This window comes from Tursiops truncatus, chromosome 16 (assembly GCF_011762595.2).
Source record: "Tursiops truncatus isolate mTurTru1 chromosome 16, mTurTru1.mat.Y, whole genome shotgun sequence".
Taxonomy (NCBI): Eukaryota; Metazoa; Chordata; class Mammalia; order Artiodactyla; family Delphinidae; genus Tursiops; species Tursiops truncatus.
Genome location: NC_047049.1, coordinates 62,815,988 through 62,839,943, shown reverse-complemented (window position 1 = coordinate 62,839,943; position 23,956 = coordinate 62,815,988). Strand labels below are relative to the sequence as shown.

At 37.3% G+C, this 23,956-nt stretch overlaps 1 protein-coding gene and 1 non-coding gene across 4 annotated transcripts in view; both read left to right on the top strand.

The window, feature by feature from the left end:
- Positions 1 to 23,956, top strand: part of CCAR1 (cell division cycle and apoptosis regulator 1) — a 54,167-nt gene that overhangs the window by 16,074 nt on the left and 14,137 nt on the right. For 2 of the 3 annotated variants that reach the window (XM_019936170.3, XM_019936171.3), the window contains exons 6-17: positions 1,639 to 1,832; positions 3,834 to 3,948; positions 4,045 to 4,237; positions 6,827 to 6,956; positions 7,214 to 7,375; positions 9,845 to 10,070; positions 10,660 to 10,773; positions 11,318 to 11,484; positions 12,219 to 12,429; positions 13,246 to 13,329; positions 16,458 to 16,643; positions 21,504 to 21,695. In XM_019936170.3, coding sequence (XP_019791729.1) covers positions 1,639 to 1,832; positions 3,834 to 3,948; positions 4,045 to 4,237; positions 6,827 to 6,956; positions 7,214 to 7,375; positions 9,845 to 10,070; positions 10,660 to 10,773; positions 11,318 to 11,484; positions 12,219 to 12,429; positions 13,246 to 13,329; positions 16,458 to 16,643; positions 21,504 to 21,695 — 1,974 coding nt within the window. The remainder of the gene's footprint in view (positions 1 to 1,638; positions 1,833 to 3,833; positions 3,949 to 4,044; positions 4,238 to 6,826; positions 6,957 to 7,213; positions 7,376 to 9,844; positions 10,071 to 10,659; positions 10,774 to 11,317; positions 11,485 to 12,218; positions 12,430 to 13,245; positions 13,330 to 16,457; positions 16,644 to 21,503; positions 21,696 to 23,956) is intronic. The other variant, XM_073793530.1, reaches the window with a different exon arrangement.
- Positions 11,122 to 11,186, top strand: LOC117308587 (small nucleolar RNA SNORD98). The gene has a single exon (XR_004522683.1). It is a non-coding gene; the product is annotated as a small nucleolar RNA SNORD98 (small nucleolar RNA).

Below are 23,956 nucleotides of genomic sequence, written 5' to 3'. Positions count from 1 at the left end.
CCACACGCCGCAACCTAAAAAGAAAAAAAAAAGTGTAAAAACGACCCTTGGCTTGTAAGTTTGTGTAAAGATGATAAACTGTGGGCTGGATTTGGCCCGTGGGTTGTGGTTCACTGACCCCTGGTGTATGCAACTGTTAAAAAGAAAGCAGAACTTCTAATAGTAACTGGAGACAGTGATTGCCCCATGGATAGGGAACTAGGTAGCTAAGGAACAGGAATAGGTGAAAAGCTTTTTACTGTATAACCTTTTGTACCTGTATAGTCTTGAACCTGTTAGTTACTTTAAAAAAATAAAGTATACTTCAGTTGAGAAATAAACCTCACTTTGTATTTATTAAAGAACTAAAATTGGGACTTCGCTGGTGGTCCAGTGGTTAAGACTCTGTGCTTCCACTGCAAGGGGTGTGAGTTTGATCCCTGGTCAGGGAGCTAAGATCCCACATGCTGCACAACCAAAAAAAAAAAAAAGAACTAAAATTGATGAACACCTACGTCCTATTTTCAATCTCCAATAGTAGGATTTTCAGACTGAATAGAAAAGCTGTAAAAGTTAGTCTTTGCTTAGAATAACACTTCCCAAAGTGTGCCCATAAAGCATTAGTGTCTTGTCTTATTATGTTAAAGAAACTTTGTGAGAAAATTTTGTGGCTACAGTTTAAGAAATGCTGAGTTCCTTTAATATATATATAGGACTTAACTTTTTTTTTTAATTGTAGAACTTAGAGACTTGCTTTATTGGGCAGGTGTAAAACGAATTATGGAATTCATTTGAGTTGAAGAATCAGATGATCCTTTCTTTTTAATGGTTTTATTTCTGTTTACATACAGAAGTTTTAATCAGTAATATGTTGTTATTCATGTTTGATTATGTCAGAAGAGACCAATGAAAGTGTTACCTTTCCTCCCAGTTTGAGATATAATTGACATATAACATTGTATTAGTATAAGGTGTACAGCATGATTTAATAATACATATATATTGTGAGATGATTTCCACAGTCAGTTTAGTTAACGTGCATCACCTCTTGTAAGTGAACTTCTTTTTTCTTCTGATGAGAACTTTCAAGATCTACTCTCTTAGCAAGTTTCAAATGTAGGATACAGTATTGTTAACCGTAATCACCATCCTGTACGTTACATCCCCACTGGAAGTTTGTACTTTTCAACCACCTTCACCCATTTCCCCCACCACACCCCCTCCTCTGGCAGCCACCAATCTGTTTTCTGTTTTTATGAATTCTTTGTTTTTTTTAGGATCCACATATAAGTGAGATCATATATATATTTGTCTTTCTCTGACTTATTTCAATTATCTAGGACTTTCCTGAGTCTTTGTTATGCCATTATGGATTTTGAATTTCTAAGAGGGGGCTAGAGTATGCGGTGTTTTTTTAACTCATTGCACTGTGGTGACTTTTTCCTGAAACGTCCTGGGGAAACTTTCATCTGAGGGAACTTAATCATGAAATCGATCAAAAATAACGTAATTTTTCAGACTTGATTTTCATCTTCAAGGTGTACGTATGTGTTTTCTAACTTCAAATTGTTTTTAGCATTTTGAGCTATTTTTAACTAGTTTTAAGTTCTAGACTGCTTCATATCATTACCTTAATTTGGTGTTGATTTTGTTTTATAGCCGGCTGTCGGACTGCCTACAAGCCTTAGCTTGTCAACTCCTCAACCAGCAGCTCAGATAACTGTATCATATCCAACACCAAGGTCCAGTCAGCAACAGACACAACCTCAGAAACAGCGTGTTTTTACAGGGGTGGTTACAAAACTACACGATACATTTGGATTTGTGGATGAAGATGTATTCTTTCAGCTTAGGTAAACTTCATTAGGTGTTGACAAATGCCTTCTTGTATTTAGCATTAAGTATATTGATAAGACACCTACTTAACTGTGGCATGGAATTATGGTTTAGCTCTAATTTTCTGCTTTAATCATTCAACCTGTACCTGTGACATTTTTTTAAATTAATTAATTAATTTAGGCTGCATTGGGTCTTCGTTGCTGCACATGGGCTTTCTCTAGTTGTGGCGAGCAGGGGGCTACTCTTCGTTGTGGTGCGTGGGCTTCTCATTGCGGTGGCTTCTCTTGGTGTGGAGCACAGGCTCTAGGCACACGGGCTCAGTAGTTGTGGCTTGCGGGCTCTAGAGCGCAGGCTCAGTAGCTGTGGTGCGCGGGCTTAGTTGCTCTGTGGCATGTGGGATCTTCCCAGACCAGGGCTCAAACCCATGTCCCCTGCACTGGCAGGCAGATTCTTAACCACTGTGCGAGCAGGGAAAGTCCCCTGTGACATTTTTTGATGGAGAATGTGACTGAAGATATCTTTTTATCATTGAACAAAGTAGTCATCATGAATTCTTTATAAATGTTTTGTAGGAGTGATTTTACATTTCTAGCTATTCATGAGCAGACTTACAGTGAGATTAAAAATTGAAGGGGTTGGGCTTCCCTGGTGGCGCAGTGGTTGGGGGTCCGCCTGCCGGTTGAGGGGACGCAGGTTTGTGCCCCGGTCCGGGAGGATCTCGCATGCCGCAGAGCGGCTGGGCCCGTGGGCCGTGGCTGCTGGGCCTGCGCGTCCTGAGCCTGTGCTCCGCAGCGGGAGAGGCCACGGCGGTGAGAGGCCCGCGTACCGCAAAAAAAAAAAAAAAAAATGAAGGGGCTTCCCAGGTGACGCAGAGGTTGAGAGTCCGCCTGCCGATGCAGGGGACACGGGTTCGTGCCCCGGTCCGGGAAGATCCCACATGCCGCAGAGCGGCTGGGCCCGTGAGCCATGGCCGCTGAGCCTGCACGTCCGGAGCCTGTGCTCCGCAACGGGAGAGGCCACGACAGTGAGAGGCCCGCGTACCGCAAAAAAAAAAAAAAAAAAAAAAAAATTGAAATAGTCATGTGCCTTTTAAAATTTAATCTTTTGTTTGACATATCTAATGACATGTATGTAAAATATTTTAGTTGAAAAAATGATAGGATTAAATGACCTGGGCTTCCCTGGTGGCACAGTGGTTAAGAATCCACCTGCCAATGCAGGGGACACGGGTTCGAGCCCTGGTCCGGGAAGATCCCACGTGCCGTGGAGCAACTAAGCCCATGCACCACAACTACTGAGCCTGTGCTCTACAGCCCACAATCCACAACTACTGAGCCCATGTGCCACAGCTACTGAAGCCTGCGCACCTAGAGCCTGTGCTCTGCAATAAGAGAAGCCACGACAGTGAGAAGCCCGCACGCCGCAACTAGAGAAAGCCCACGTCCAGCAACGAAAACCCAACGCAGCCAAAAATATAATTAATTAATTAATTAAATAAATTTATTTTAAAAAACAGAATAAATGACTAATCAATGGATTTGAAATAGTATTTTGTTAGTGTTGTGATGGTTGCAGGAAATATATATTTCCTTAGTTATTTCAAATGTATTTCTAATTAGCTTCCTTAGAAATACTTTGGGAAATTAAGTTTAATTACTATATAAGCTTTTTCTGTACAAGTGGGTCTCCTGTTTTCCATCTTTTCTGCATTTCTCTCTTTCCAAAGCCCAAGGCAAATCTTACTCTTGGGTTATAAAAGAAAGTGCTTTAGAGGGAGGGACACACTATTAGGAGGATACAGGGTAGAAAATTATCTCTTACACTTGAAACGGTTTATAAAGCAAGGTTGAAACACGATCAGTTCTAAAAATAAGTCTAGGAGGTATGTCTATTTTTTAAAAGAGCTTTTTAGGCTTCCATTTCTGGTATAGTTTACTTTAAAATGCTAAATATATAAATCTTTTTTGGAGGAATCTCTTCTAATTGTGTTCGTATTTACCTTAATTTTTTTTTAGCGCTGTCAAAGGGAAAACCCCCCAAGCGGGTGACAGAGTATTGGTTGAAGCTACGTATAATCCCAATATGCCTTTTAAATGGAATGCACAAAGAATTCAAACACTACCAAATCAGGTATATAAAATAGGTATTATGAAAACTTGGTGGTTGGGTCTTCCAATTTACAAAGATTTTTCTTTTTAAAAATTTTTTTTCTTTATTTTTGTTAAGAATCAGTCGCAAACCCAACCTTTACTGAAGACTCCTCCTGCCGTACTTCAGCCAATTGCACCACAGACGACATTTGGTGTTCAGGCTCAGCCCCAGCCCCAGTCACTGCTGCAGGCACAGATTTCAGCAGCCTCTATTACGCCACTATTGCAGACACAGCCCCAGCCTTTATTACAGCAGCCACAGCAGAAAGGTATTACATGCAATGTATCTTTTCCTTTTAGGGTTCAGACTAACACACAAATGTTCGGTTATTGAAATAATGAGAGTATGGTATTAATTACAAAAAAGGCAGGAACTTCCAGAATACTTGAAAGGAAACTTAAATATCTTGTGTTAAGCACTTCTATTTGTATAGCAATTTGGAAGTGTTTTATTTTATTTCTCTTATTCAAAGACGTACTCTTTGTGAACTTAAATATCAAAACTAATAATCCCCTGTCCCCCTATTGGCATCTTATCATTTACAGAAGAAAATGTTTTGAGTCTTATTTTCTTAATGAACATAACATTTTATATACATGTAGAATCTGGTGGCAGCACTTTACTCATTGAACCATAGTGCATCAAATAAATGAGCTGTGTTTTATTTTTTTCTTTTTATTTTTTTAAATAAATTTATTTATGACTGCGTTGGGTCTTCGTTGCTGCCCACAGGATTCTCTAGTTGCGGAGAGTGGGGGCTACTCTTCGTAGTGGTGCGCGAGCTTCTCATCGTGGTGGCTTCTCTTGGTTGTGGAGCACGGGCTCTAGGCACATGGGCTTCAGCAGTTTGGGCTCGCGGGCTCTAGAGTGCAGGCTCAGTAGTTGTGGCGCACGGGCTTAGTTGCTCCGCGGCATGTGGGATCTTCCCAGACCAGGGCTGGAACCCGTGTCCCCTGCATTGGCAGGCGGATTCTTAACCACTGCGCCACCAGGGAAGTCCCTGAGCTGTGTGCGGGTTTTTTTTTTGTTGTTGTTGTTTTTAATTTATTTATTTTTGGCTGCATTGGGTCTTTGTTGCTGCACGCGGGTTTCTCCCTAGCTGTGGCGAGTAGGGGCTGCTCTTCATTGCGGTGCACGGGCTTCTCATTGCATTGGCTGCTCTTGTTGCGGAGCACGGGCTCTAGGCATGCAGGCTTCAGTAGTTGTGGCACGCGGGCTCTAGAGCGCATGCCCAGTAGTTGTGGCGCATGAGCTTAACTGCTGCGTGGCGTGTGGGATCTTCCTGGACCAGGGCTCAAACCCGTTTCCCCTGCATTGGCAGTTTGATTCTTAACCACTGCACCACCAGGGAAGCCCTGAGCTGTGTTTTAAATTTTCTTTTGCAAATTGATAATTTGAAACTCTGTACGTTTTCTTATCAAAATAATATTAAAAATGATAGCCTTGACTTTAGCAGAAGTCTGCTTAATTGGTATTTTTTTAAAATGTAATTGTGGCATTTTCTCTTATCATAAATTGACACAAATATAGCAAAGTTACAAAACAGATTTCAGTGTAATGAGCTATTAAAATGAGCACGCGTGTAATCACTACTTGTTAACTATTTTTCTTTTTTAATAGTTTTACTCTTAAGTATGCATGTTCATAAATATACTTTAGTTTTGTTTGTTTTTGAATTTTACATAATGTGTGATTCCACCTATAGAATCTTTTCTGTAAGACTTTTGTTCAACATTATGTTTTAAAGTTTTTCATATTTATTCCATGTGGCTCTAGTTTCTTTGTTTTCATTATTGCACAATATTCCATTGTATGACTATTGTACAATATTCCATTGTATGAATATTGTACAGTTTATATGTTTTTCTTTGCTAAACGTTTGGATTGTTTCTAGTTTTTGTTTTCTGAAAACACTGCTGTGAGTGGTCATAATGCAAGCATTATGACATTTCACCCCTGTTTATATTAAGCATGCCTTTCCTAAAAGAGAATCCTTTCCTATATTACCAGAATCTACTGTCACGTCTAAGAAGAAGCATTTAGATACCCTGTTTATATTCAGACCTCCCCAGTTGTCTCCGAAATGTCTTTTAAAAAGGTTGTTTTTTGTTTCCTAAACGAAAAGGTAGTCAAGTTTCATGTGTTGTATCTGGTTATGTTTCTTTAGTCTTTTTTATTCCAAAATGGTTTCCCACTTTTTGTTTCTTCGTTTATAACATTGACTTTTTAAGAAATTGGTCTAGTTGACTTGTAGATTCTTTCGGAATGTTGTGTTCTGGATTTGTCTTGACTCCTTATTTTATTTTCACCTTGTTTCTCATTCTGCCATATAAACTATAAACTAGAAGTTAAGTCTAAAGGCTTTTGGCAAGACTACATTATAGGTGATGTTTTCTAATTCATACTGCATCATACTAGAAGGCACGTGTAGTTAGATTCTTCTACTGTTATTGATGTTAAATTTGATTACTTGGTCAAGTGGTGGCCGTAGCTCTCTCCATTATAGAGGTTCTTTTTCTTTGTGTGGATAATGTCTGGATGATACTTTGGTGTTCTGCGAATGTCTTGTTGTATAGCGGTCTTTGGTTTAATATCTGTAGGTCAGAGATTGGCAAACTACACCTCTTGGATTTGGTCTGTGGCCTGGTTTTCTATGGTCCCTGAGCTAAAAATGGTTTTTACATTTTTAAACAATTATTTTAAAATATACAAATATGCAGATGGTCTCTACCATTTACCATTTATGGGTCACAAAACCTAAAATATTAGCCAAATTTTTCTGTATAAAATTTGACCAAGTAATGCTTTTGAGCTTCATTTAAATAAATTAAAACATCTTTTTCTGTGTCTTTTAAAGCTGGTTTATTGCAACCTCCTGTCCGTATAGTTTCACAGCCACAACCAGCACGAAGGTTAGATCCACCATCCAGATTTTCAGGAAGAAATGACAGAGGGGATCAAGTGCCCAACAGAAAAGATGACCGAAGGTATGTTTTTAAAAGTATACTTTTGATGGTGGTGATGGTTGCACAGTGTGAATGCACTTAATGCCACTGAACTGTATACTTCAAAATGGTTAAAATGGTAAGTTTATTATATTATTTATATTTTACCACAATTTTCAAAAAGCTATTAAAAATGTATACTGTGGATTTTTGCTTATATTACCTGTGACATTTATTTCACTAAAGAACTCTTCAGTAATGCCAGAAATAATAGTAATTTTAGAAAAATTTGCTTTAAGTCGTGAAAGGGAGAGAGAAAGACGTAGATCCAGAGAAAGATCTCCTCAGAGAAAACGTTCCCGGGAGAGATCTCCTCGAAGAGAGAGAGAACGGTCACCTCGGAGAGTTCGACGTGTTGTTCCACGTTACACAGTTCAGTTTTCAAAGTTTTCTTTAGATTGGTAAGTTCTTTTTTTCCCCATTGTTTTCTTAAATTACTAATTTCATAATTTTGTGTAATTTGGAGGAATGTGATACATTGAGAGATATTTTTCTTACAACTTTCATTTCCTGACATTTGGTGCTCTTAGTTATATAAGGGCAGAAATGCATTTGAAGTAGCATTTTAGTTGCAAGAGTGCATTATTTTCATACACTCATTAAAGATACCAGCCACTGAAAAAGGCAGCCCCTCTGTAATGGAGTAGTTCCTTAAAGGTAAAATTATTTAAGATTCAGATTTATTGATAACTTTACTAAGGGCTTACATAGTTCATTATGTATGATGAAGTAATGATACAGTAGTAACCAATTATTTTAAGTTAGCTGTGGCCATGTAGTATAATAGAAACACAGGTCTACATATATACTCACAAGACACGTAACATAAACACATATGTGTGTATACATCAATACATTTTTAACCTTTGAAATCAGAGGTCAGTAGAAAGTTACCAAGAATTTCTGAGCTTCACTTGTGAAATGGAACTTATATCAGCTAGCAGAATTATTGTGAGGTTGAGTTGATTTCATGTATCTAAAGCACTTATAACCCAGTGTATGGCAGTTGTAGATACTCAGTGGTGGTTGGGATGTGGTGACCAACTAGGTAATAGCTGGAAAATCCTAATTCATGTAGAGGCAAATTGGTAAATGACTAATTTGCTCTAATGGAGAGGAAGAATCATCTAAAGGTCTTGGGGCTGGCAGTTGTGTGTAAGATAAATTAATAGATGGAAAAAACAAATTTACAGTAAAATAAGAAAAATGAATCATTAATAGTGTTTAAAGCTGTTCGGCATAGGAACAAATAACTGTGCGCAGTGTCTTGAGAGGGTATTGCTGCATTTCAGCAAAGTATAATAATTAATATTCATAATACTGGCCTACAAAAGTTAAAATTTCTATTTATTCAGTTCTAGATTGAGTAAATCAGTGTAGTATTTAAGCTACTCAGTGCCCAAAAAAATCTTGCTTGATGACTTTGCTTAATTGTTAATGTAGTAGATGTTCATTTACTCTTGCATGTGGTCAAATCATCAACTATTCTTAATTTTTACTAGTTTTCTTGTTATCCCTGTTTACTTGTATACTTAAAAAATATCTTGTCTGCATATTTCAGAGAAATTCATTGGAAACAAAACCACTTCTCCAGCCCCAGAAATATTAACTAGAGCAGCTCTGCTTTTAAACTCATCTGTTCCCAGTCTAGAATGCTATTCTGGGAGGAGCTGATACTTAGGATATAAATTGAGCAGCTGTCTTTCTCCTTCCAAGTTAAATCTTCACAGTTTCACTTCATTACTTTTTTGCTGTACGCGGGCCTCTCACTGTTGTGGCCTCTCCCGTCGCAGAGCACAGGCTCCGGACACGCAGGCTCAGTGGCCATGGCTCACAGGCCCAGCTACTCCGCGGCATGTGGGATCTTCCCGGACCGGGGAACGAACCCGTGTCCCCTGCATCGGCAAGTGGACTCCCAACCACTGTGCCACTAGGGAAGCCCCATTCTATATTTCTTATTTTTAGGTTTCACATAAAAAGACATCCCTGTAGATACATTAGTTCATATTACGTACTCTTGCCTTTAGTTGTCATTTGAAAGGACGGTGTAGTTATCTTTTCATCTTACAGACTATTGGTGTTTTCCACTCTTCATTATGCTTTTAACAGAAATCTCTTGGCCTATTAACCAGATTGATTTACGTTTGAGTTTCTCTCCTTTAAAAGCTCTGTTTCTTAGGAAAAAGTAAATCGTCCTTTAAAAAAAAAAATTCATTATGCCAGATTTAAAAGGCAAGAAACTTATCCTCTCTTTACATAGTAAATAATCAGGTATGGATCTTAATCATTAGATAGAGAGGTATGGAGATGTGGATAATCCAAAAAACGTTTGGGTTTTGTTTTCATGTAGACTTTTATATTTAATTTTAAATTAACTATGCCTGATCTGGGATCTTACTGTAGAATAAAGGTTGTATTTTTTCTGACACTGTATAAACCTGATTGAGGAGCACTCATACTAATTGGTGCCACTCTTATTCCTTTTTTATATCCATTTTATATGAATCATAATTTTCTCAAAAATGCAGCTTCAACTGAGGCAGAATTGCTTTTGTTCAGATCTTTTCTGGAGCTTGAAGTTATTTCAAAGGGTCTTGTCTAAATGAATTTTAAGCTACACACAAAAAATAAAGAAATAACGGTAACACGTAGATACTAGTTATTTATTCAAAGCTGTAAGTAAACATATTTGAAAATGACATTTTCATGTACTTCTATGTAAATCTATAGCTCATTCATTAACAGTGACTGTTCATTTTCAGCTGGCTGTTAACTGTATCAAATTATATATTTAGCTTTAGAATTGAATGAATCTTTGCATAGTATTTGGTGTTAAGGCTCTTTATTCACTCCTTATGTCTGTTTTTCAGTCCTAGTTGTGACATGATGGAACTAAGGCGCCGTTATCAGAATTTATATATACCTAGTGACTTTTTTGATGCTCAGTTTACATGGGTGGATGCTTTCCCTTTGTCAAGACCATTTCAGCTGGGAAATTACTGCAATTTTTATGTAATGCACAGAGAAGTAGAGTCCTTAGAGAAAAATATGGCCATTCTTGATCCACCAGATGCTGATCACTTATACAGTGCAAAGGTTTGTATTCTGTGATACACAGCTAAAATTTCTGAGTAGTTATTCATATTAAGAATGTATGTGGAATTAATCTTCAGAAAGTGGTTATTACATTTAAGATCTGAATGCCTGTGTTTTCTTCTTGTCTCCCAGATTCTGTTTTGGTTATTTAAGTAATTTAACCTCTTTTTGCCTTAACTCTTGAGCTGTAAAAATGTTGTTATTGCTTTAACATTTTGAACCTTATAAAAATGTGAAGATGAAGTTCATTTTATTGAGCTTTTTGGAATGTTCTATGATTTCTGGTAGCCCCAGATAAAAATGTAATGTTGGGTGAATGCACTATATGTGAGTCTTCAGGGTAACATTCAGTACATTGTTTATGGTCAGTAGTTTTCTGCTATTCGAAAAACATTGATCAAAAAGCATTCCTTGAAAAGTTAAAACTATGTAATTATAAGGTATCTAATACCATTTCTGCTATAGTGTTTTACTTTCCATTTTTATAAAAAACTTCAGATATCTATTATGTAAGGATAATTAGTAGTGCTTCTCATTTTTTTACATTACTTTAGACTTTTGACAGGATTGAATTATTTGACTATAATAGGTAATGCTGATGGCTAGCCCTAGTATGGAAGATTTGTATCATAAGTCATGTGCTCTTGCTGAAGACCCACAAGAACTTCGAGATGGATTTCAACATCCTGCTAGACTTGTTAAGGTAAAGTGAAACATTTATTTTAACTTTAGGTGTATATTTGCTTTGCTTAGTTCTAACTGTGTATATATAGAATTAAAAAATACTACCATTTAAATTTTGTTGATTTGTTTTATATCTAATTTTAATATAGTTACGGCACTCAATGATGTAGATGTTTTTCTCATTGCAGATTAACGGCTATATCTTATTTGTATGTCACTAGTTCAACTGTCGTTTTGATGTTTTATGTTTGAAGCATAGTAAAATCTTAGTGATAATGGGTTTAGTGTATCAGGATGCTCTTAAACTTTGAATTATAGCTTGTTTCTTTAAAAGAACTTTTTATCTGAGGAAATATTTTAGAAGGATGAGTTATGATGTATAAATCCTATTCCATTGCTGAAATGCAGTGTGGAACACGATGAACTGAACTCTTCCTTGACTGACAGATACCCGAGGTAGTAAAAATGATATTAGAAAGGTTTGTTCCTTTACTTTTCCAGTATTTCATTTGTAATTTGACAAGTTGCATAATATATGTAAATGATTCTTTGTTTTAAATTAGTTTTTAGTGGGCATGAAAGGCAAGGATGAAGCCATGGCCATTGGAGGCCACTGGTCTCCTTCGTTGGATGGACCAGACCCAGAAAAAGACCCCTCTGTGTTGATTAAGACTGCTATTCGTTGTTGTAAGGCTCTGACAGGCATTGATCTAAGTGTATGCACACAATGGTAAGTACCAATTCATTTCTTGATTAGAAATGTTTTTCTAATAGTTATATAGATGTTCTTGTCTATCAGCCTTCTCCCCCACCCCTTATTTTAGCAATCTTGATCATGCAGGTAATCTCAAAGGAAAATACTAATTTTAGCAAAAGTTTATTTGGTGCCAAAAATGTTTGGGGGAAAAAGGATTAAGAACTAATCAAAATAAACTGAAATTTTTAATGTTTTGTTATGCTGAACTTTGGAAGTTGGATGTATGTTGAAAATATTTTTCATTTCATGCATAGCTGGAGAAGATCGTCAAGAGAGAACTTCATTTCATTATAATTCTTTTGTTATAAAATGATGTAGTTGCTGATTATTTTTGTTCAGCCATATTTTCTCTTGAGGCTTATTTGTCCTGTGTATTTTAGTATATTTCTTGTGACTTAATTGAGAATATTCTTTTTTTAGCACATGAAATCTGAACAGCTATCCAGCTTCTTCAGGTATTCTCTAAAATATGGGTAGCTCTGTAATCAAACTTTGAAAATGCCTTGGGGAACATATTCTTCTTTTAACCATAAAATATTGTACAAATGTACCAAAAGAGGAACTATGGCTTCTATAATTTTTTTTTCTTTAGACCAACCTCAAGTTCTTGCAGCAAAATTTCTTTACTTGATGTGCTACAAGTGAACTAGGGTCTTTAAAATGTATTTTAGAATTTTTTTTCCAACATGCTTCTTCCCTTGCAACAGGTACCGTTTTGCAGAGATTCGCTACCATCGCCCTGAGGAGACCCACAAGGGGCGTACAGTTCCAGCTCATGTGGAGACAGTGGTTTTATTTTTCCCGGATGTTTGGCATTGCCTTCCCACCCGCTCAGAGTGGGAAACCCTCTCCCGAGGATACAAGCAGCAGCTGGTCGAGAAGCTTCAGGGTGAACGCAAGGAGGCTGATGGAGAACAGGCACTGAACGCTAATCCCTTTTTCTATTTCCGCTTCTCACAGGCACAGGAACACAGGCACAAATGCACACCACACACTACATAACAAACACACATGGAGGAACATAACTGGTAACAGCGACTGGTAATCCAGCTTTCAGCAGTATAGTTGTATGTTCTTTTCTCTTATAAAAAAAAATCTGTCTATTCTAACTTTAAGAGTGCTGAGACCTCAAAGGAAAATAAGTTGTGCTTAAATTGCACAGAATTTTGTTTTTATCATAGGTCTAGTTGCTGGAATCTGGGACCAGTTGTTGAGCAAGATTCAGTATTAAGCCATTTTAAACATTTTGCCATTTTCTAAAATTTAAAAAATTTTCTCTTTCACGGTCATCAGTTCTAGTCATGGATATTTGAAATTGGACAACCACAAGTCTGAGAGATTTGAAATTTCAGGCTATGTGGCATCGTCTTTGGTACATTTGAAAGGTCTGACTAAATCAGTCTTAACTTTGGGTGGCTTGAAAATTGGGGCAAGATCACACACTGTTTGGTTAGTGGAGATCGGCAGTGTTTGTGCATCCCTGATATCCTTTGTGTTGTAATTTATCACCCTTTTGTGTTTCACAGATCTGGCTTTGATTGGCTGATGAGTGTCTTTGTGATCAGTTAAAAGTGGTAGAATGTATGTACGTGGACTTGCCTAAATAATAACTTTAGGAGAAGACAATCTGAAACATTTGTGACCTTGCACAGATCAGCAACAGACTTTTAAAAGTAAATTACCTTTATTTTAAGGTTTCAGAATAGTAATTCTGTTCTTTACTTTGTATATCAGGATGAAGAAGAGAAGGATGATGGTGAAGCTAAAGAAATTTCCACTCCTACCCATTGGTCTAAACTTGACCCGAAGACAATGAAGGTAACTTTGAAAGTAATGGTATTTAATTTGGAATCTCTGAACAGGAATAGAGGATGTTGTGGACAGTAGTTTTTCAGATATAAGCCATTAGAAATGAAGTCCACTGGTTTTATATAAATATTCTTTGTTGTTTGTGTGTGTGTGTGTCAAAATTAAATAAAAGGTGACTTCATACATCAGCCGCTGTCGAATGTAATATACATGTGCCTATAGTATGAGCAATATTTGCTTTTTGCTTTGGGAACTAACCAAGAGGTGGAATTTCTGCACTTAATTAACTTAAATTCAAGCAGAAGGAATGAAACATAGGAAAAAGATTATGCAGTTTTTAAATAAAATTTAAAAATAAAATGTGGATTGATATACATCTGAAATAGGAAGAAGATAATTTAAGAGGCTTTTTTGAAAATCTTTGATTAACCCATCATACTAGTTTGTTTTTGCTCCCCAGCGTCTTTGGACCTATTATCTTTTTGCAGTTTTGCATCTCTGGGCCTATATTGTGAATGTAGATCCATAGATTCTACGTATATAAATTCTACATAGATCAGAAGATCAGAAGCTGGCTTGCTTTTGCAACTTCCTGTTTAACACATAAAAGCTGACCTTTTTATTAACTTCTGTCCTCAGCAAAATACAGGTTTTTTTCTTTTTTATGAAAGTCTAGTTTTTAAACCAGCATTGCTTTGTTTGTTTGTTTGTTTGTTTTTTGCGGTACGCGGGCCTCTCACCGTTGTGGCCTCTCCCGTTTTGGAGCACAGGCTCCGGACGCGCAGGCTCTGCGGCCATGGCTCACGGGCCCAGCCGCTCCGCGGCATGTGGGATCTTCCTGGACCCGGGCACGAACCTGTGTCCCCTGCATCGGCAGGCGGACTGTCAACCACTGCGCCACCAGGGAAGCCCAACATTGCTTTTTTAGTAGAGAATGTGTATCATAAGAATGTGCTCTTCTTACACTATGCCAAGTTATTTTCCTCAACATCAGGTTTCATATAGAGTGCTATAGATTCAGAAAGTTAGATTAAGCCTGCACTCCAAGGACTTTTTGTCAAACTGATGGCTCTGCTATTGTTTCTTATTTTAAAGTTTGTATTCCTTTTCTTCTTTTTATGAATAGAAATTTATTATTTGTAAAGCACATTTCCAATAAAATTGGGATGATTTTCAGTATCTCTCCCTTAATAAAGAAAAATTTTAGTAAACAAGATGACAAATTACCCATATTATCACGAGAAATCTTTTTTTCTTTTTTAACATCTTTGTTGGAGTATAATCGCTTTACAATGTTGTGTTAGTTTCTGCTGTATAACAAAGTGAATCAGTTATACATATACATATATCCCAATATCCCCTCCCTCTTGGATCTACCTATCCCACCCCTCTAGGTGGTCACAAAGCACCGAGTTGATCTCCCCATGCAATGCAGCTGCTTCCCACTAGCTGTCTATTTTACATTTGGTAGTGTATATATGTCAATGCTACTCTCACTTCGTCCCAGCTTACCCTTCTCCCTCCCCATGTCCTCAAGTCCATTCTCTATGTCTGCATCTTTATTGCTGTTCTGCCCCTAGGTTCATCAGAACCTTTTTTTTTAGATTCCATGTATATGTGTTAGCGTACGGTATTTGTTTTTCTCTTTGACTTACTTCACTCTGTGTGACAGACTCTAGGTCCATCCACCTCACTACAAATAACTCAATTTTGTTTCTTTTTATGGCTGTATAATATTTTATATATATATGTGCCACATCTTCTTTATCCATTCATCTGTCGATGGACACTTAGTTTGCTTCCATGTACTGGGTATTGTAAATACTGCTGCAATGAACATTGTGGTACATGACTTCTTTTGAATTACGGTTTTCTCAGGGTATATGCCCAGTAGTGGGATTGCTGGGTCATATGGTAGTTCTGTTTTTAGTTTTTTAAGGAACCTCCATACTGTTCTCCATAGTGGCTGTATCAATTTACATTCCCACCAACAATGCGAGAGGGTTCCCTTTTCTTCACACCCTCTCCAGCATTTACTGTTTGTAGGTTTTTTGATGAAAACTTGTATTACTTTTGATTATAAATATAAGGCATGCTTATTTTAAAAATTGGTGTATGCATAAAATATTGAAGAAAAAAATTTCTCAAGCCTTTCATTCAAACACAGCTTTTCTTTAAAATTCTATGCATTTATATATGGAATTTAAGAAAAAACAAAACTGTCATGAAGAACCTAGGGGTAAGACAGGAATAAAGACTGTGTCCTACTAGACCTACTAGAGAATGGACTTCAGGATATGGGGAGGGGGAAAGGTAAGGTGTGACAAAGCGAGAGAGAGGCATGGACATATATACACTACCAAACGTAAGGTAGATAGCTAGTGGGAAGCACCCGCTTAGCACAGAGAGATCAGCTCGGTGCTTTGTGACTGCCTGGAGGGGTGGGATAGGGAGGGTGGGAGGGAGGGAGACACAAGAGGGAAGAGATATGGGAACATATGTATATGTATAACTGATTCACTTTGTTATAAAGCAGAAACTAACACACCATTGTAAAGCAATTATACTCCAATAAAGATGTTAAAAAAAATTCTATGTATTATTTTCCGTTATATTTTCTGGGTACAAGCTGGTTGGTTAGTTGGTTGTTTGGTTCTAATCATGTTGTGTAAAAAAGTTGCTGTCTCCTTTTCAATTAATAATAGAGTTTCACATGTAATTATTTTTAAATGTTCTATACTGTTCCATTTAGTTGATGTACTGCTTTTTTTTCTTTGGTATTACCCTTTTATTGGATATTTAGATTCTTCACTTTTTTGGAGGAAGGGATTATGACAAGGAATGTATCCATATAAAAAGTTTCTTTCTTGTGTTTAGGTTATTTCCTTAGGGTAAATTCGCAGAAATTAGAATTTCTGGGTCAAAGAGCATTAACTTCTTCAAAGCATCTTAAAACATGTTGCAAATTATTTTCAAAAAATACTCTGTCGGTTTGCATTTTCACAAACCTTTTTATGAGCTGTACAACTGTCCCTTTCACCAAAATTTTTAAAAAAACCATACAGAAGATCATTGCACAGCTCCCTATTTCACTATCCTGTTTTCTTTTTCTGTGTTTTTATGGTGTGTATATTTAGGTAAATGATCTCCGAAAAGAATTAGAAAGTCGAGCTCTTAGTTCCAAAGGGTTAAAATCCCAGTTAATAGCCCGATTGACAAAACAGCTTAAAGTAGAAGAGCAAAAAGAAGAACAAAAGGAATTAGAGAAATCTGAGAAAGAAGAGGAAGAGGAGGATGATAGGAAATCTGAAGATGATAAAGAGGTATATACTCCTAAAAATACCCTGTACCCCTTTGTAAGCATTTTCTTCTCCCACCCCTTCAGCCGCTGGAAGCCACTGATCTGTTTTCCTGTAGTTTGCCTTTTCCAATATATCATGTAAATGGAATTACATAACCTTTTTAGTCTGACCTCTTTAACTTAGCATGACGCATTAGAGATTCACCCATTTTATTGTGTTTCTATAGTTTGTTCCTTTACATTTCTGAATAGTATTCATAGTATCAGTGTATCACAGTTTGTTTATTCATTCTCCACTTGAGACACAGTTGAGTGATTTCCAAGTCACGTATTTTATTCCTCCCTCTTAAAAATGAATAATAATGTTTTAGATATAAAAAATGAAATGAAATTTGGTGGACAAAGCCACTAAGTTCAGAGATGGAGTTCTAGTGAAGTGCTTCTGTGAGAATTGTGCTGCTTTAAAGCTGTGCGTTTGATTGCATTTCAGTCCTTAAGACTCAGAGGCTGTTTATTCACTCCCATTTATGCCTCAGTCTTATGCCCAGAAGAGTAACTTATGGATGTTTTCTGAATTTGAAACATGGGGATATCAGAAGTGTGTTACAACACCAGTAATTGGATAAACTGACATTATGTGTTTCCCGATGGAATGCATTGTGAAGTATACGTCATTATTTATGAAGTATTCCTGCCGAAAATGTTTTACCTTAATCTAATTGTAAGAAAACATATAAATTTAGAATGTACGAAATTCTACAAAGCAGCTTGTCTGAACTTTCAAAAAATGTCCATGTAATGAAGGAAGAAAAATGGTTTAGATTACAGAAGGTTAACAAGACATGACAACTGAATGCACTGAGCGAAACTTGACTGGATCCCGGATAGAGGGGGAAAAAGCCATAAAGAGTATTTTTGGGGTAATTGGAGAAATTTGATTATGGATGTGATATTAGATAATGAGGAACGGTTAAATTTCTTGGATGTGATAATGATTTTGTAATTATGTAGGAAAATTACCTTGTTCTGAAGAGATGCATGATTTCTTATTTTACTATATAAGTTATATTTATTTTTATAGTGAAACTGTCTCAGAGTTGGCCAGCAGGAGGCCTTTCAAGTTGTCTTCTGTGTTCTTGGAAATGTTCTTGTCATTTTCTGAGAACTTTCTTATTTTGCAGCACAATACAGTGTTTTAGTCTCACCGTGTACTATCCCTGCCCTATTACTGAAATCAGCCATTTCCCCAGCAAGTCCTGGTATCTTTTAGTGAAGGATGGTACATCATATTTACTACAATAAAGTCATAAGTTTGTACTAATATCTCCAATTCTACTCCAACATCACAGAGTTCATTCTGGTTTTCTCTCTTTCCATGTATCTTAACTCCTTTCTCCAATAATGAGAAACATACCTTCTATTATACTTAATATATTTGCTTACTTTCTCAGTTGTCCATCATACTCCCTCTCCAATTTGAATATCCTCACTCTGCTCTCATTCCCTGCCCTGTGCTTTCTCTGTATGGATACCCTCCTTGCTTCATTTGGGTTTCAATTCCTGGTAACTGGGCAGCTCATCTGCTCTGGGCCATTGTAGCACTCCTTCCTCACTGCCTCCATCCCCTGTATAGACACCTGCTTTGCTTGTAGGAATTGCTTTAGAACTGAATTGTTCAGGACAGGAAGAGCAGAAAAAGAAGGCAAAGAGTTGATTTTCACTTTTTGATGTTAGTGGCCTTTGGTGCTCAAATCCTAGATGCATTGATTTATTGGGGTTCAAAAATGGTGATATCATAATTCTTATTCTGTGTTCACCTATTCCCCTCATCTGCTGTTTGGTTACCCAGGTGGTACAGGTTTGCCTTTTGGTAAATTCATATAGAAGAAGGCAGGATCAATACTTGATTCTTCTCTTTCTTTCTTTTTAAAATATAGAATATTAGGACTTCTTTGGTGGTCCAGTGGTTAAGACTCTGTGCTTCCACTGCAGGGGGCATGGGTTCAATCCCTGGTTGGGGAACTAAGATCCCACATACCACATGGTGCGGCCAAAAAATATTTGTGTGTGTGTGTGTGTGTGTGTGTGTGTGTGTGTGCTGCTAAATCAAGCACTATTTTTGTTTGTTTATCCAGCTTTCATGAAAATGCATTGGTTCCCTGCCATCTTCAGGTGGTTACCTGTTTGTTTTTATTTTATTTCTTTTTTTTGGCTGTGTTGGGTCTTCGTTGCTGCTTGAGGGCTTTCTCTAGTTGCAGTGAGCAGGGGCTACTCTTATTGCGGTGCGCGGGCCTCTCATTGCGGTGGCTTCTCTTGTTGCGGAGCACGGGCTCTAGGTGCACAGGCTTCAGTAGTTGTGGCACACGGGCTTGGTAGCTGTGGCTCATGGGCTCTAGAGTGCAGGCTCAGTAGTTGTGGCACACGGGCTTAGTTGCTCTGCGGCATGTGAGATCTTCCTGGAACAGGGCTGTAACCCATGTCCCCTGCATTGGCAGGCGGATTCTTACCCACTGTGCTACCAGGGAAGTCCAGTAATCGTTTTTTGGGGGTTTTTTAACATCTTTATTGGAATATAATTGCTTTACAATGGTGTGCTAGTTTCTGCTTTATAACAAAGTGAATCATTTATACATATACATATGTTCCCATATCTCTTCCCTCTTGCGTCTCCTTCCCTCCCACAGTAATAGTTTTTTATTTGTTTTGTTCCCTTGCTTTTGTTTTCTTTAAGGAATTCTGATGTCTTGTATTGACCTTTTTTGCTTCCTCAACATTGGTCACTTTTTCTTGAATACTTTTCATTTCTTTTTGATTTTTAAGATTTCCACATTACCTTCTGTTCTTTTAAGGCATTATCTCTTGAGTTTATTTTCTTTTTTATTCCTTCTAGTTTATTTTTAAATTTCTGAAACTATCTTTTCTGATTGTTCCCTAAATTCTGTCACCTCATTTTCTTTTTGTGTTTTTTTAGATATGGACCCTTTTTTTTTTTTAATGTATATATTTATTTATTTATGGCTGCATTGGGTCTTCGTTGCTGCGCACGGGCTTTCTCTGGTTGCGGCGAGCGGGGGCTTGTTGCGGAGCACAGGCTCTAGGCGTGCGGGCTCAGTAGTTGTGGCTCGCAGGCTCTAGAGTGCAGGCTCAGTAGTTGTGGCGTACGGGCTTAGTTGCCCCGCGGCATGTGGGATCTTCCCGGACCAGGGCTCGAACCCGTGTCCCCTGCATTGGCAGGCGGATTCTTAACCACTGCACCACCAGGGAAGCCCTGGACCATTTTTAAAGTCTTTATTGAATTTGTTATAATATTGCTTCTGTTTTTTTTTTTTTTTTTTTTTTGATGTTTTGGTTTTTTGGCTGCAAGGCATGTGGGATCTTAGCTCCCTGACCAGGCATCAAACCTGAACTCCCTGCATTGGAAGGCAAAGTCATAACCACTGGACCACCAGGGAAGTCCCTGTCACCTCATTTTCTACTTCTAAAATTCTTATTCATGTTGTTCTTTCATATCTTGTAACATTTTCTTTTCCTTTTTTTAATATTTATTTATTTGGTTGTGTCAGGTCTTAGTTGTGGCAGGCAGGCTCCTTAGTTGCGGCTTGCCGGCTCCTTAGTTGTGGCATGTGAACTCTTAGTTGTGGCCTGCATGTGGGATCTAGTTCCCTTACCAGGGATCAAATGCAGGCCCCCTTCATTGGGAGCACAGGGTCTTAACCACTTTGCCACCAGGGAAGTCCCTGTAACATTTTCTTAAAGTCTTTTAGCACACTTTAAAATAGTAAGTTAAGATTTTTATCTGCCTTTTGGCCATGGCTTTCTGGCCCACTTTCATTGTCTGCCAGAGATGTGATTCTGCTCCTTGTTCTTTTTTTTTTTCTAATAATAACTTTGGGATTTGACCTCAGTACTTTTCTACTGCTCGTGTTTATGTGAATGTAGTTTGCCTAAAGTTTATTAGGCGATTGCTTCAGATAGCTTTTCTAACTTCACAGAGCCCTGTGTTCTGTTATTTTCTTGTTCTGTCAAAAAATATGGTGGCTTGCTGAGATTTCGATCTTTATTGCCCTCTATCACTTTTTATCTGGACCTTCTCCTCCCTTGTCTCTGTTGTCCCTGTCCGGCTCACTATTGATTTTGTTCTCAGAAGTTTCTCCTCATTGTGGGGCCCTGTGCTGGAAGGATGCCCTGGTAAATCAGCTTTGCAAGTTCATAGGTAGGGCTAGAATGTCTGGGCCCTTTTAGATCTTAACACTGACCCCTTGTATACCCTTACTCACTTATTCCTATTTTTAGCTGCTATTCTTAAATTTACCTGCTGTGCTTTCCATTGCCTGATTATTTTATGGTTTTCCTGTTATTAGATCCAACAGGCAACCTCGTTGCTTCCTTCTGCTTCCCCACACACACAGATGTCAGTAACACATAGATGTTGGGGTCTGCTCACTTGTATATTGGGGTTTGTGGGGATACCTTATCACCTCGTTTTGTTGTGCATATACATAGATTTTGGTTTTGGTATCTAGATTATTCTGTCTCTTTTTAAATGTGAGGAGTCAGGTAGACCCACAAACTATGTTACCACCACTGTTTTCCCAGAATCTCCTGATTTATATGATGTTAATATAGGTTTGTCGGGTTTTTTCCTCTTTAGAAGGCAATTTCTTATGCTGGGAAATTGAAAAGAAAGAGAATTAGGAGCCATAAAAGCTGCTGTCCTCTTTATTAAATTTGAACTTTGCTCCCTTCTTAGCCCTTAAGGTTGATATTATCATCGTAAGGAGTCATAGAAATTTGCCCTTTTTCTTTACATATGGTATACATTTGGTATGTATACATAATGTACATGCAGGTTTAACCATTACTTAAAATTTCAAATATGTAGGAAGAAGAAAGAAAACGTCAAGAGGAACTAGAACGCCAGCGTCGGGAAAGAAGATATATTTTGCCTGATGAGCCAGCCATTGTTGTACATCCAAACTGGGCTGCAAAAAGTGGCAAGTTTGATTGTAGCATCATGTCTTTGAGTGTTCTTTTGGACTACAGATTAGAGGATAATAAAGAACATTCATTTGAGGTAATGTTTTAAGTTTGAATTGGGATCCAAATAAAGTTCACACGTTGGTTAATATATCTCTTAAATCTCTTTTGAGTGCCTCTTTCACTGTTTTTGTTTTTTGTATTTTCCTTACAGTGTATTTTTTGGGGAAAGAACAACCAGATGATGTTCGCTACAGACTTACTTTTGCTTATTGCATTCCTGTGATATGGTTTAAATGTTCTTCTGGCCTCTCTATTTCCCATAAATTGATATTTGGACCTAAAGTCTCAATCCGGTTCAGGTTCAATTATTTTTTTCCCAAGACTACATCACAGGTAGTGGTGTAGTGGTGTGTTCTTTTATCAGGATATTGGGAGACATACGATACAATAATCTCTAATTGCTTCTGTTGGGAATGTGGTAGCACTTTATTATTTACTCTAGAATTAAAATACCATTTAGTGGGATTGAAACTTTTACTTGTGATTGATTTAGGTGTAAGATAAAATAATTAATGTTTATATTTTCAACATAAATCTGTTTCTTTGTACCATTACTTTAGAATAGCTTTACAACAAACAGTTCATGTCATTTTTCAAAACAGTTGAAATGCACTTTTATCCCTAAGTAAGTGATTGCTTCATTCTTTAAACAAAACAATGTAAAATATCCCCAAATATCAGTTTTGTAAATAGCCTGTACAAAATTATAATTGTGTTCAATTATTGTATCTTATCAACATGTCTCACATTGTGTTATTTGATAAATTATATCGTAAAAATCAATCATACCTACTTGACCCAGGAGGCATTGGTAAGATAAAAATGAAGTGCTTAGACTAGAGACATTTGCAAACAAATATAGAGGACTACTGAGGCAATTAATAAACATGAAATGCATGTTTATTGGTCTTGGAATAAACTATGTTACAATATTAACATATCTATATTTTTTGAAACATTGATAATTCCGGTAAGCCAGTGACCTTAAACATTATATACAATGTGATTTTATTTTTATTACCAATTGCCATAAATTTAACTCTTAACAGTGCCTATCATGTAGTAATCATTCAAGAAGTAAATAAATGAAAAAAATAGTCTTTGGTATTACTGCTTAAAAAGTATATACTGTATACCTAATGGATGCTGTAAGAGGATGCCAAATTAATGCTGTTCGGTGGAAACAAGGTGATTTAGGAACAGCCCTCTGCTAGCAGAATGATCCTTTATTTTTCTTCCTCTCCACCTAACATACCCCCTTGGTTAGTTTCCTTTTAATCTATCATTAGAATGTAAGTCATTTTGGTATATGAATTTAAAAGAAATTATTACTAAGAAAAACCGTATATCAATAATAAATAAATTTTTGACTGATTTAATTTTAATGCTAGGTGTATCTTTGTCTTTCACTGCTTGTAGATGAAAAGAGATGTAGAATTAATACTTATCTTCTAGTTACTTCTCTAGGTTTCTTCCAAGCTAACACATTTTAATTGCTTTTTTGTTTGTTTGTTTTTTGATTATTTATTTATTTTTGGCTGCATTGGGTTTTCATTGGTGCACGTGGGCTTTCTCTAGTTGTGGCGAGCAGGGGCTTCTCTTGTTGCGGAGCACAGGCTCTAGGCGCACAGGCTTCAGTAGTTGTGGCACGTGAGCTCAGTAGTTGTGGCTTGCAGGCTCTAGAGCGCAGGCTCAGTAGTTGTGGTGCACAGGCTTGGTTGCTCCGCGGCATGTGGGATCTTCCCGGACCTGGGATCGAACCCTTGTCCCCTGCATTGGCAGGTGGATTCTTAACCACTGCACCACGAAGGAAGTCCCTTAATTGCTTTTTATTTGAGTAATAGAGATAGAAAAGTCTAAGAAAAATATGTGACTCTTGCTATTTACTTACACAAATGGAGATTTTATTTAATTTTTACATTAATGATTAAGAGAAAAGAATTCTCAACATCTTAATGGTCATTTTACTGATAATAGATTTCTTTTTATTTAAAATGTATAAAGATGGCATGAATGAAAGAAAAATAGATTGTAAGATCAATTATAGTTTTAATACATTGTATATTTCTTTCTGATCAGGAAAATAGTCTGATTGAAGTGTTTTACCAATTATACTGAACACATTGCCCAAAATTACATATTTTAGAACTGTTGTAACTATTTCAAGTTCTAGACCCTTTTAATCTGTTGAATGCAATTTCCTTAGATATATTTACATAGGGAATTCCCTGGCAGTCCAGTGGTTAGGACTCAGTGCTTTCACTGCCTGGGTCCAGGTTCAATCCCTGGTCGGGG